The 14,742-nt window shown below is 42.9% G+C and overlaps 1 protein-coding gene across 1 annotated transcript in view; it reads right to left on the reverse strand.

Annotated features, from left to right (window-relative positions):
* Window positions 1-14,742, reverse strand: part of LOC141579801 (uncharacterized) — a 110,903-nt gene that overhangs the window by 69,125 nt on the left and 27,036 nt on the right. Inside the window, exon 3 of the mRNA XM_074378633.1 lies at window positions 11,119-11,242. Coding sequence (XP_074234734.1) covers window positions 11,119-11,242 — 124 coding nt within the window. The remainder of the gene's footprint in view (window positions 1-11,118; window positions 11,243-14,742) is intronic.

A 14,742-nucleotide genomic window follows, 5' to 3' on the forward strand; every position in this document is an offset into this window, starting at 1 on the left:
ATGAGAGATACATTTAACAAAAATTTACAGATTTGTACATTGAATATTTTGATGTATCACCGAAATAATATTTAAAACATCTACATATATGGAAGACATCCCATGTTCATGGAATGGTAGACAATATTGTTAAAAATGTTAAGACTCCCCAAAGTGATTTACAAATTCAGTGGAATCCCTATCAAAATTCCAGCTGACTTCTTTGCAAAAATTGAAAAATTGATCCCAAAATTCATATGGAAGTGTAAGGGGCCCAGGTCAGCCAAAACAATCTTGAAAAAGCAGAGCAAAGTGGGAGGACTCACTTTAAAGGGTACTAAAAAGCTATAGTACTAAGTCAGCATGGTACTGGCAGAAGTTTGGATAAATAAATCTATGAGACATAATAAAAACCCAGGGGGAAAAAACTTACATTTACAGTCAGTTTTCCACAAGGGTGCCAACAACACTCCATTGAAAGAATAGTCTATTCAACAAATGGTGCAGGGACAGCTGGATATCTGCAGGCAAAAGAATGAATCTGGAATCTGGACCCCCATATTTTAAATAAATAAAAATTAATTCAAAATTGATCACAGACAGAAACATAAAAACTAAACCTATAAACTTTCTAAAAGAAGACACAGTATAAATCTTTGTGGTCCTAGGATATGCTTTGGTTTCCTAGATACAATACGAAGAGCACAAGTGATAGAAGAAAAAAGCAGATAAACTGGACTTCATCAAAATTAAAACCTTTTTGTTACAGAGGACATCATCAAGAAAGTGAAATGACAGGGGAAAGGGGTATCTCAAGTGACAGAGTGCATGCTTAGCATGAAAAATAAAATAAATCAATACATCTAATTACCTCCCCTGTAAAGAAATTGTTTTAATGCTTAAAAAAACTAAAGTGAAAGGACAATCTGCAGAATAGGAGAAAAATTTTCCACAGCATGTATCTAATAAGAGACTAGTATTCAGGATATATAAAAAATGCTTACAACTGAACAATACAAAGAAAATCGACCCAATTTTTAAATTTGTCAAGGATTTAAATAAATACACAAATGGCCAATAAGCACATGAAAAGAAGCTCAGCATCAATAGCCAAATCAAAATCAAAATGAGATCTCATTTTACACCCACTAGGACGGTTATAATCAAAACATGGACAATAACAAGTGTCGTTGAGGAGGCAGAGATACCTCATTTGCGGCCAGTGGAAAGGGACAATAGTGCAGCTTCTTTGGAGAAGTCTAGTGTTTCCTCAAAAGGTTAGAGTTATATGGCTCAGCAATTCCACTCCTACATGTAGAGTCATCCCTCAGTATCCTCGGGGGGTTGGTTTCAGGAACCCCCCACCCTGGGTTCCATAATCCAAGGATGTTCGAGTCCCTTTACAACCAGCCATCTGGATCCATGAAGTGGAAACAACAGATATGGCGGGCCAACTGTACAGCCAACAGAATGAAAACATATTCTCACAAAAACTTGCACATCAATATTCATACAGTATCATCCAGAGTAGCCAAAGGTTACAAACAATATCCATCCATCAATGAATGGATAAACAAAATTACCAAGAATAGGCCCACAAACTTTTGGTCATTGAACCTTTGACAAAGGAGGTGAGAACATACAATGGAGTAAAGACAGCCTCTTCAGCAAATGGTGTAGGGAAAACTGGACAGCTGCATGTAAATCAATGAAGTTAGACTACTCCTTCACAGCATACACAAAAATAAATTCAAAATGTCTTAAAGACTTAAACATGTAGACAAGACACTATAAACCTCTTAGAAGAAAATATAGGCAAAACATCTGACATACATCTTAGCAATGTTCTCTTAGTGCAGTCTACTCAAGCAATAGAAATACAAGCAAAAATATACAAGTGGGATGTAATTAAACTTACAAGGTTTTGCACAGCAAAGGAAACAGTAAGCAAAACTGAAAGACAACCTATGGAATGGGAGAAAATAGTTGCAATAAATGAGACTGACAAGGGCTTAATTCCCAGAATATATAAACACCTTTTACACTTGATAAGAAAGAAAAACAAACAATTCAATTCAAAAATGGGTAGAAGACGTAAAGAAACATTTCTCCAATGAAGACATACAAATGGCCAATAGGCACATGAAAAAATGCTCAATATCATTATCAGAGAAATGCAAATCAAAACTGCAATCAAATATCACATCTCACCAGTCAGAATAGACATCATTCAGAAGTTCACAAACAATAAATGCTGGATAGGCTGTGGAGAATATGGAACCTTCATACACTGTTGTGGGAACGCAATTTGGTGGAGCCATTGTGGAAAACAGTACAGAGGTTCCTCAAAAGACAAAACACTGACCTCCCATATGACCCAGCAATCCCACTCCTGGGCATATATCCAGAAGGAACCGTAATTCAAAAAGACACCTACACCACAATATTCACAGCAGCACTATTTACAATAGCAAGACATGGAAACAACCTAAATGTCCACTGACAGATGACTGGATAAAGAGGTTGTAGTATATTTGTACAATAGATTACTATTCATCCATAAAAAAAAATAAAATAATGCCATTTGTAGAAACATGAATGGACCTGGAGAATGTCATTCTAAGTGAAGTAAGCCAGAAAGAGAAAGAAAAATACCATATGAGATCGCTCACATGTGGAATCTAAAAAAACAAACAAACAAACAAACAAAAAGATAAACTTATCTACAGTACAGAAACAGACACACGGACATAGAAACCAAACTATGGTTACCAGAGGGGAGAGGGTGTGGCAAGGAATAAATTGGGAGTTCAAGATTTGCAGATACTGAGTATGTATAGAGTAAACAGCAAGTTTATACTCTATAGCACAGGAGAATATATTTAATATCTTATAGTAACTTATGTTTAAAAAGAATATGAAAATGAATACAGGTATGTTCCTATATAAATGAAGTGTTGTGCTGTACACAAGAAACTGATGCAATATTATAAACTGACTAGACTTCAATGAAAATATTTTTAAATAGACAAAAAATGAAAAAAAAAAAGAAAAAAGATATTATCAAACCAAAAGAATAAAGTACTGACTCAGGCTACAACATGGATGAACCTTGAAAGTTTATACTAAAATAAGCCAGACACAAAAGGGCAAACAGTGCCCTTTTATGTGAACTGTATCTAAGCATTTATTGTACTATTCCAGTAAATTTTCCGGAGGTTTGAACTCTATCAAAATCAAAATAAAATGTATTATTCATTAAAAACATAAAATGATTCCTCACAGGAGGGCTTTAATTATTAAATGCAGAAATGCATGTAAAGCTCCTGGAACAACACTTTGCACGTCCACACACAGTCACTGCTGTCACTGCCACTCAGAGGGTGGTGCCAGCGCTGATGAGGGCTGCCTCCAGTCGCTCCCCTGCAGACAGGAGTGAGGGCCTGGGCTCTGACAGGAAGGGTGACCGGGAACATGGGTTAGACACAGCCATGCCCCAGACTCTGTATTACCCAACTTTCTTATACAAACTGCTCCATGTAACATAAACACGCTACAGGGATGTATCTTACGACACAGGGAATATAGCCAATGTTTTACAATAACTATAAATGGAGCATAACAATAAAAATTGTGCAACTATTGTACGCCTGAAACTTATATCATATTGTAAATCAGCTCTACTTTTATAAAATGTTAAAAAATAATTTTAAAATGTTATCATTTTAGTATTCAATTCGGTTTTTAAGTAACTACTAAACAGCTTAGAATGTATAAAACATTTAAGTGTGATAAGTTTATATATTTATTTACTTTCAGCCTCCTACTAAAAGAGAAATTAAACAATTTTTTAACACAGCTTAACAAACATAACAACAAAAAGACAAAAGTTAGAGTGAAGAGAAAATGGAGATTCAATACTTAAATGAAACCAGGGGGAGGTAAACTCATAAAAACGAATGCCATGAAGTCAGGGTAAGTGTTAAAGGCCGACTAGATATTCAGCTGTAAGATTCTTGGCAGCTAAAGCAAAAAGTAAAAGATGATGGGACGGGTGGTAGAGCTCAGTGGTAGAGCGTGTGCTTACCTTGCACAGGGTCCTGGGTTCAAGCGCCAGGGCCTCCACTAACAGATAAATACACCTAATTACCTACCCCCCAAAAGAGCCCCAAAGAAAAGAAAAAGAGAAATTTCTTACCTAAAAAAACCTGATGTTAAATTTAGATTAAATACTTGAAAAAAAAAAAAGAAAAATAGAAAAAGATGAGTGACACAAGCGAAAATTCCCGTGAGATAAATCTGAGGTGGCTGTTGGCACGTCCCCATGTCCCACGTGGGAAAATCTGAAACATCCTTCTCACCACTCAGAGTCATCCTCGGCCCACACCACCCCTCCCCCTGTTAAATGCAGGAACACAGTCAGGGCCCGGCCTTTGCTCTCTCTGTGTCAACACAGTGAGACAGGATGGAAGGGGGCAGAGCACAGCCATTCAAGGAAGGCCACAGCAATTAACATCAAAATGGTGAAGGATTCAACCCCCAGTAGGCCTTGAGGCTCAGGATGAAGAGATTTAACTTCTAGCAGATCTTGAGCTTCATTATACACCCGTTGTAATAGTAACATGGTGAATAACACTCCCCAAGGCACCATGGCCATCCCAAGGCTAGCCACAAAATGTCAAAGGGTGGGAAATGGCCAACTCCCTGGGAATCCCAGCCCCTTGCCCTTAGGCTGCTCCTTCTAATTATTAGCATATGAAACAACCAAGCCCATGAAAACCAGCAACACAGCGTCACCTCGCGGTCAATCCTCTCTCCCTCTTCGGAGAAGGACCACACTCTGTGGAGTGTGTACCTACTTTTAATCTAAGCACCCAACCCCCACACCTCTGGTCTTTCTCTTGCCTTTCAATGTGTCTCTGTGAATAAATCTACCTTTACTCAACAGTGGCTTGCTCTTGAAATCTTTCCTGCATGAAGCCAAGGACCCACGTCTGGTGGGGCACAATCCAGGGGCTCAACCAAAGCCTGGGACACAGCCCTTCTCATGCCCCACATGTGTTTTCTTGTATCAACAGGACTGGGATGTGAAGGGAGTTCTGAGGCCCCAGCTAAGGGACAGAAGCAGCCCCCAGGACCAAAATGGCGGGCAGCCCCTCCCCCAGCAGGGGCCCTGAGGTCAGCCCGGTTCTCTGTTGTTCCCTGTTGTGGTGACGCCCCAGCCAGAGAGCGTTCTCCTAGGCCTGTCCCCGCAAAACACTTCTCTCCAAAATGCAAGCACATCATGTCACAGTCCTCTTATTCAACCAGGAAGTTTTCAGCCCACTTTTTCCTTCCCTAGTAAAGAATCTATCTGTCCTCCCTCCATCCCACCACTTCTTTCTTTGTGAGAACTCTGTACTCCCCATACACCATCCTGAACGCAGGTGTCTTGCTGGCTGGGACCGAGATGTTTCAGTCTCACACAGCCTGCGTCCTTTCACTTTCCCCTTTCTACCTTAAAAAGCCTTTCCTGAGTCTCCCACCCCTCTGATTCTGAACTTCACAAAATGCTGAGTTTACAGTCACTATGTGCATACATCCCAGGTTTTGGCTAGTTTTCCTTGGCAAGATCTTCACTAAGGAGCTGCATCAAGAAGTTTAAAGAGTCTTTTCTTACATCTGAGTGGAGGAGCCTGCATAAAATTTAAATGGCTTTGAAGAGAGAGTTAACCAGGGGCAGAGAGGTCATAGGTCATAGTCAACAGTGTCACGAGGCAAAATGTTCTTCGAAGGCTCAGAGTGGCTTCTGAACAAGGAGTCAGGAGGGAGGAGGTGCCAGGCTGTGAGTGGGATGAGTGACACTGGGTATGCTACCCCAGCTGGGGAAGTATTGGATTTTGTTCTAGTTTTCCAAAGAATTTCTTACTACCTTTTCTCTTATTGTCACATACCGTTTCCTACTGATTAAGAAAATCAATGTCAGTCATTTGGGCCACTTGGTAGAAGCTACACAATGCCATTCACAGGGCTGGGATGTAACAGCCACACCAGTCTAGGTTGAAAGACCAGTGTGGGTATTTCCAATGTAATCACGGGCATGCAGCAAACTCCCCAGCTTCAATGACCTCATCTCAAAAGTGGGGCCAATAAAACTACCAAGCAAAGTGCGTGATGATTATGGCCGACATCTGTTTACTAGGTAAGTGCCCGTGACAGCTGCCGCTGGATTAGAAATGAGTATGATCTACGAGGCCCAGTCAGCCTGGTTACATGCACCCTGCCTTCCTGCCTTGGTGAAGGAGCGGAGTTTGTTTAGCTGAAATGAATGCCCCCAGAGCAGTCCCGAAGGGAAAGCTCCCAGCTCTGCATGGCGAGGCGTGTTCCTTTCCTTCTCTGAGCTGATAACAGTTTGCAGCCTTCTGTTTTTACATTTATCCCTTTAGTACCTGCCTCCACTCCGGAGTTTTTGCTTAAGCAGCACAGGTCCAGTTTTGTGTTGCTGCCTGCCGGATATTCTGGGCTGGGAGACAGGCGACTCCACGTCTGGCTCTGTTGCTGAACGGAGAGGGCAGAAAGCCCAGGGGCCCATGCTGAACCGAGGCCCCTGCACCCAAAATTATGGTCTGACTTTGGGCAAATTACACAGTCTTCTTTACCCTAAGATTCCTCATCTGTTCATGAAAATAATTGCCCATGGCACAGAGTTTCAAGGATTAAAGGAAATCACCAAATTCACAACCTATTCAAGGGGCTACCAGTACGTCCTCAACAGGCACATGCTACCTTTACGGCTGTGACACACGCTAAGCGGGGCGGAAGGACACAGTGAACACTGCTAAGTGCCTGTTTGTTAAGTGTTTCATGTGTATTATAATACTGTTTACAACTTACAACAAACCCAGGAAGAAACGAATATTATAATGCACATTTCACAGATTCACCAACAGATTAAGGGAGGTTGCACTCTAGTCCAAGGCCCTTTGGTGAGGAAATGGCGATTTAAACCTGTATCTGAGCCCAGGCCTGGGCTACATCTCTCTCCAATCCACCTGTCCAATACACAAGTTTGCACAGGCCAGCTCTTAAATGCAAAGTGTGCCACCGTTTGTCAATGTTCGTTAATTACCATAAACTGCTCTCAGAAACCGCTACAGAAAAGACAGGTGGACCCACATCCCTGCCAACAAAGAAGAGATATTCTGCATTGCGTTCTCCTGTAATGTGCAGAAACCCTTCCCTACACCACCAAATTCAAATGTATGCTTCCTCCATATTTATGTTTGCACACGGCTTATTAAAGTAGAAGGTACCTGCAGTAATTCCATCTCGGTTCCTTTCCAAGTTTCCAGATTATCCACAATCAGTCTGTTAATGAAAATACTACAATGTGAATTAAAATACTACAACCATGTTAGTAAACAAAGAATGCTGAAACCAAGTCATCAAGGCTGCCGCCACCCCCCAGTGCGGACAGACCTGAAGCCCAGCCTCTACAGCCACTCACAATGGTGCCCTCTGAACAGACTGAGAATAAGAAGACAGGATAATTGCCCTAGATAGCTAGGTGCTTGTCTAAGGAATGAATCCAGTGAGGTCAAATGATACATACAAAGGCACTAAATTCTTTAACTTGAGATGCCTGGATTTCTTTAGATAACAAGCAATCTTTTATTGTTCCAACTCCCTGGTCTTTGTTGTAAAGCTCCTATATAATCCTAGTTCCTCCCCTACTTGGGAGCAGTCCCTCAGAGAGATTTGAAGGCTGTCATCCCTCCTCGAGTCCTCCCGCCTAATAAAGTGTAACTCTAAACTTTCAGGCTACACATTTCTTTCAGTCGACAAGTCCCAGAATAGACACAACTCATCAATTCTGTAATGGAACACACTGGATCAGGAACCAAAAGCGTGTTCTAGTCCAGAAAAACTACGGGTCCCTCTTTCTTCCTGTCATTATAAAATCCCACGAGAACTCATTAATTTGCTGTCTGCTCATCTGGCAACCAAACTCAGAGAAGAGTCAACTCAGCAGAGTGCAGTGCTGGGTAGAACACCCTGCAGCAGCATGGCGGGCTGCCTGCCCTCCTGCACGCTCTGCCGACTCCTAGTGTCCTCCGTGGAGACCAGGCCAACAGAGGTGTTCCCAACAGCTGCAAAGTCCCACAGATTAAATAAAAGCATTATGTTTTATACGATATGTTATGTATATTACCATCTCTGAAAACAGCTTTGCCAGAAGCCCAAATCTTCCACATTAATCTGCATAGGCAAATCAGGCCCCCAAGGGAAAACAAGTCTTATGACGATGCTAAAGCCTCCAAAGTCCTCTCCAGGACCATCAACCAAACTGCCTGCAGGCCTGCAGCTGCAGGTGACTACATGTCTGTTTTTAAAGCAACCCCTTCCTGCCCTCGGGCGCTACAACGTCCCTCTATGCCCTCCCATCTCAGGGTAAGAGCAGCCACTGCAGAACCTTGCAGGGCAGCACTGACAGGACTGGACACAGAGGATCAGAGCTAAACTAAGCCTTCTGATGACACGAGCTTGTCACTGTGTCATTTTACAGATGAAGATATATAGAGAGAGGTGGGGTGATCTTGCTCAAAGTCACATAGCTAATAAGTGGCAAAGTCTATAACTCAGCTCCACCCTCTGGCGTGATGCTCCAGCTGGGACACCCACAGGGTTCTCTCATGCCTGCCTGACCAGTCCTTTACTGTCACTCATAACCCACCACAGGGTCTGACCCTAGCCTGCCTTTTCAGCCTCTTCTCCCTCTAGTTTCTCAGGAACAAGGCTGCTCGGGCAACTGTATGACTTCCAGCTTCCAAAACCTCCGTGCTCAGGCTGGTCTTGCCTGTGCAACCTTCCCCCTGCTCAGAGGCTCTGCTTCCCCTGCAGGAGGACGTTTCTACTCTCCACAGGGACACCCCCTCAGGGAAGAGCTCTTCTTGCCCTCAGCATGGCAGGTGTCCCAGGCCACATCCCGAGCTGCCCCATTAGGTCTGCCTGTGCCCAGGTCTGCTAGTCAGACCTGCAGCCTCAGAGCCAGGGATTATGCCCGGGTTACCCTGCAAACCTACTGCCCACCTCACAGCCCCCAGCCAGCAGGTCACCTGGAAGTCACAGCAAGTGCCCCATCCAATCCAGAAGTCTCTTCATTTGCCAGCATCGCAGATGACTGTTCTCCAAAGTTTGGTCAGTTTCACACAAAACAGCAGCTTCCACTGAAGCTGAGGGTTTTCACTTCTGCTCCCCATCCTTACTGGAAACGTCAAGGGAAACCAAAAGACCTTTTCTCAACCCTTTTCTGATGACACCTTCCCACCCACAATACTCACATGCTCAAGAGCTTTGAGTCCACGTGATTTTGTTTCCCTTATGCTAAGTGGCTCAAAACACTGCAGGATTCATTCTCTTTTGAGAGTATTTGTTTCTACTGAGTTTATCGGCTTTAATCTCTTTTTGTCTCTCTCTTAAGTGTCCCTAGCAGTTTCCACTTCTTACTCCCTTCAGCAGCCTCCCTCCCATCATCTAGTCTAGGAAATCAGCTGTGATGAGGAGCCAGGGGGCAGTCACAGAAGATGGAACAAAGGTACAGAGAGGCTACATAATTTGCCCGAGAAGATCAGCTTCAAGCCCCAAAACTGTGTGTCACGTCCCTCTGTTTAACTATTATGCTAAACTAGTTAAGTTTTTATAGATTATGGTTATAAACAGATGAGGTATCAAAATACATACAAGGACACACATCAACTCTAAGATTTTTATTAACTCCACTATTTTGTTTCTATTTATTTTATTTCTATTAAAAAATATTAGGAACCTCTGCAGTCAATATAACAAAATATTAATGGGTGTTAAATCCAGAATATAGAGGCGTAAGTGTATCATTACTCATAATTATTTGTATGCTCACAAGACAAAATGATTTGAAGGTCTCTCTCCCCTCCCCCTACTCGCTACTGGCTCTCACCTGAGCTCCCAGACCACACATTTAACAGCCTTTCACTTTATCCACAGCTGAACTCATCAGGTTTCCCCCAGAGCTCCCTCTGCAGCTTTCCCTCCTCAGAGCACAGCAGGACCATCATTTACCTCATTAATCCACCCAGAAACCTGGGCCTTACTCCATCCTACCTTCACAGACATCATTCATCCTTTCCTTTTTACCATCTAAACATGCTTAAAATCAGTTCATTTTTTCCCGGTGACTGTTCCACTGACTGTCCCACCGCTCAGGTAGAAGCCACCAACACTGCCCACCTGGACTCATGAGTCTCCCAAGTGGCCTTCCTGCTGCTCTCCCCTACTTGAGACAAATTGGATTTTGTTACTCCCGTTCTTTTATGACTCTTTTCAAACCTAGTGTTCTTAGAAGAAACTCCAAGTTCTTCACCTGGTGAAGGTGTTTTCCATGAAACTGTCAGCTCAGGGAGGGCAGGACCCCCCTCCTCCTTGGCACTCCTCTTTCCCCAAGGCCCCGCCTTCTCCCTCGGCCCCGCCCTCTCCCCCTCAGCCCCGCCCTCTGGCGCAGCACTGGCTCAAGAGGACCTGCTGAGCTACACCAGACTGTATTCTAACCCTGGTGTTCAATTCTTAGCAAACTGCTTCACTTATCCATACAAATCCAAGGTAGATTAGAAAGATTTTAGATGTTAACTAGACTATTGATTTGGGGATTTTGCACTAGCAACCTGCAAGTACATGTTCTAATGATTCTGTCTTCTTAAAACCACACCCAGATTTAAGGAGTATTTGTGGAATGTCTTCGGAGTAAAAGGGACTGTAATTTTACAGACTTTATGTTTTATAACATGAACAACCCGGACAGGGTCACAAATGGAACTGCCTCACAAGTGACAGAAGACAGGTGAGAGGCACAAAGCAACAGGTCTCAAAGATGGTAAGAGCAAATTTGTTTTGCCAACCCCCCCAAAAATGCCTGAAAGAACGAAAAATTCTGAATTTTGAAAGTAAAAGATTATCATATAGGGAAATAAAATAAATAATCCTCTTCATCATGGTTTCAAGATCTGACTCCAGAATTTTTAGCAGGCCATACTGAATCCTAGCACAGAAAAATCAGATGGACTAATGGTGAGTAAGTTCCAGGAAAACTGCAGTAATTCCTCCACTTGTGTAAGGACATACACTCACCTGCCGAAGGTGAATGTAGACTGCATTCTGGAGAAATTCGGAAGCTTCCAGGCTCCGCTTCTGGATGCCGAGGACACGGACAGCTTGGAAGCATGCTTCTAACTCAGTCACCGGAATTCTTACACTGCAGGGGGAAAAGGTGGCCCTCAGTCGAGAGCAGAGATGTTCCTTTCATGTCTCCCAGGCCGTGCCTCAGGGACTCAGTGCCCTGCAGCAGCCCGGCCCCAGGCGAGGACCCGCAGCGTGGCCCACCCAAGCAGGAGGTGCACTGTGCTTGAGAAAGCCCATCCCCGATGGGGGCAAGAGTGGCTGGTGGGGTTGAGTGAACATATAAATGCCCACAGAAATATGCCTGCATTCATTCAAGTGATACAAGCAACAGTAGCAGGCTATTTAACAAAATTTCAATTGTCAGTGGAAATTTTGCCATTCCTTTCCTCTTGTCCCCTGCACTCTGAAACAGGCTTAGGCTCTCTCACACCTGTAGCTCTGAAGCAATATTTGTGAAGTCATTGTACTTTGCTGCAAGTGTCCTCGGTCCCCTTGTCACTGTGTCTGTCCTCTCTTAACACAGTCGGATATCTTCCTGGATCTCTACCTGAGTTCCTTTCTCCTCCTCCTCAGATCCTGAGATAAAGGACAAGTGAAGGCACATGACCAGAAAATGCACTGTGGACTTGACTGAAATCCACAGTGACCCCATAGGTGAGTGTTGCCCACCCCTTACCTTCGATTCTCAAGGTTCTGCCCAGGGTGACATCCAGCCCAGAGAGGTGGCCCAGGCCAATTGAAAGCTATGTGGCTTGGACACGGAGACAGGTTCAGGAGCTGGTTCTGGGGCCAGGCCCCTCCCCACCTCTGCTCCCCTCTCTCCCGAGGCCCCTCTGCCAAGCACTCAGGCTCCGTGATCTTATGTCCTTCTCTTCTACTCTACTCCAAACCCTTTTCCTTTTCCTTTTTTCCATAATTATCCCCAGCTGGAGTGATTTTTCAATCGCAGTATCTGAAAAAATTTCCTGAAGCCGAAAATGAAGTCTCCAGAAGTCAATGCCCATATGCTAGTTCCTGAAGAGTGCCGCTGGCTAGGGGGACCCTCACCAACACTCACGTGGCATCAGACATGTTGCAGGGTCGGCCACCCCCAACAAGAGTGTGCTGTGACCCCTATGCCCGCACAGCATCCCTGCTCACAAAAATATAGTTGGCCCACTTATCGGTTATTAAGAAGCAAAAATACAAAATTGCTCATGTTTCTTACTAAAATTATCTATGAAGCGGAAAAGGGAATTGTAATAGAAAAGAACAATTTTGACCCCATGTTAGGTCTGTTCCTTTGGCTTTAACCCTGTGCCCTGTTTTCTAGGCTCAGACTTGCTAGCTCTGTACCATTTGTAAAAGAAAGTTGCCTTTAGACTGAAATATCCAGGACAGCCTATTCTCCTGGCCGTGATCTTGAAGGATGCTAACTCATCTGCACTTATGTAGAGATGGCAAGTTTCAAAATAGAGAATAACCTTTGTTTTTTTTTTGGAGGTTTCACAGGGGCAACATGATTTGATCCGCATGGACAGCTGCAAGAACAGCGGATTCAAAGGACAAGCAATTCATACAGCAAGAAGTTTCCAACAACCAACCAAAACCCCGCCCCTTTTTAGTATAAAATGAGACTCAATTCAGACTTGGGGAAGATGATTCTCCAGGATATCAGTCTTCCATCTTCTGGATCTGCCAGCTTTGCAAATAAAGTCACTATTCCTTGCTCTAACACCTCATCTCCCGGTTTATTGGCCTGTCATGCAGCGAGCAGAACGAGTTTGGACTCGGTAACAAAATGACTGCATTGGAGGTAGTATGTCTCCTCTGTTTCCTCGTTTCCAATATGTAACATGCACATTACTTATGATCTAGTGCAAATAATTCATCAAAGACAACCACAAAAAGAAACTATACTCACCCAGCTATCAACACTGAAGTCAAAACCTGTCAATTTTATATGCTGTTTAAGAACACAACCGAAAAACCTAACATAGGGGGTTGATTCCACGGAAATAAAATTATTTCTACTCCTTCAAAACTTTTTCTTTTCTTTTCTATTTTATTTTGTTTTGCTTATTGAAAAGAAAATAAAAGTCAAATCATTTTATTTCACGTATTTTTGTTATAGCTACATACTTTAAATACTACAGAGACTTAAATTGCAATAAAAAATTGTTCATATATTAGTATAAAGATATATACACAATCAATGGGGATTAGGAAAGGAGTGGACATTTACTAAAAATCCACTGCAATCCAGTCTTTTACAAGCATATCCTGGAATATAAGCTCTATTATCCATGGGGCCTCACCCACATTCTCACTGCTGAGTCCCTTAGTAATCAACTACTAAGGCACCAGCATAGAACCATGTGATCTGTATTTTAGGAATAAATGATGGAATTAGCTCATTCATTTCTAAAACAAAAACCCTAAAATAAATACTGAACTTATTTACAGATAAAGAAAATTGGTCCCCAAAAAAGTAAAGTTTCTTCCTCAAGGTCACAAAGCTAATAACTAGTAAAGGCAAGATTTGAACTAATCTGCCTGATTCTAAAAACTAAGGTGGAAATCCCATTAGACTGGGGAGGGTCCAGCTGCGCAGCCTATCACCCTATCTTTGTTCAGATCTAGCCTTAGACAGCCTGAGACAGCACCCCATTCCTATGGAACTCGAGGGCAAATGATAACAATAAGGATTTTATATCCAGCAATTTCTTAGGTCTCATTTATATAAAGTGTCAGCAGGTCAGCAGAAAACCTCTGGGAACCATGAGTGGGTCCAGACCTTTGTGCTGATTAGAAACTCAATCTATCAGGACATAGTGACCTTCCCATGAGAGGCCACATGGACATAAACTAAAGGCAGCTGAACAATGAAAACTAACAAGACCCTGGAACTCAAGCAAGAAGGATCCCTGCCATCCCCCACCCAGTTGCCTCTTCATCCGCGTGGACACGAAGACAGAAGAGCCGGGTTCTTGTCCAAGTTACACTATCATGGTTTCTCACCCATAAAAAGTTACGACTCTATGCTGTCGTAAGTCCTTTCCAACTCAAATATGATGACACCAATATCTCAGTAGAATATCTATGTCTCCACTTCCCCTCTTCAATAGGAGAATATTTCTATGGACACAAAGCAGAAATCCAATTTAAAAAACCATGCATGAAGCCAGGCGAATTTCTGCTTAAGAGACTTTGCTCTCACGCTCAGTGAATGAAAACTCAGAAAAAGTGGTCCTTCTCCCTCAGCAAACGGGAGGCAGCCTGATTTTGTGTGTGTGTGTGTGTGTGTGTGTGTGTGTGTGTGTGTGTGTAAATCAAATATAATCGTCTGGGTTGTGTACAGATTTTTTTTACTGTCATTGTAATTTCATGGGGATGAGCCAACATTTAAAGTAATTTGAATCTAGTGTTCTGAGACATTCTCAGTCTCTTTTGGTGGAGGAGGTGAAAGGGGAGAGTAAAGGAGGAAAGAGGTAAATGAAACAAAGAAGTAAGAATACTGCTAGGGAAAGGCAAGACCTTAATTTTGTTCCTCATTGCATCACATACAAATTAGGGACTGGCTTTCCCCTGATG

This window comes from Camelus bactrianus, chromosome 14, assembly GCF_048773025.1.
Source record: "Camelus bactrianus isolate YW-2024 breed Bactrian camel chromosome 14, ASM4877302v1, whole genome shotgun sequence".
Taxonomy (NCBI): Eukaryota; Metazoa; Chordata; class Mammalia; order Artiodactyla; family Camelidae; genus Camelus; species Camelus bactrianus.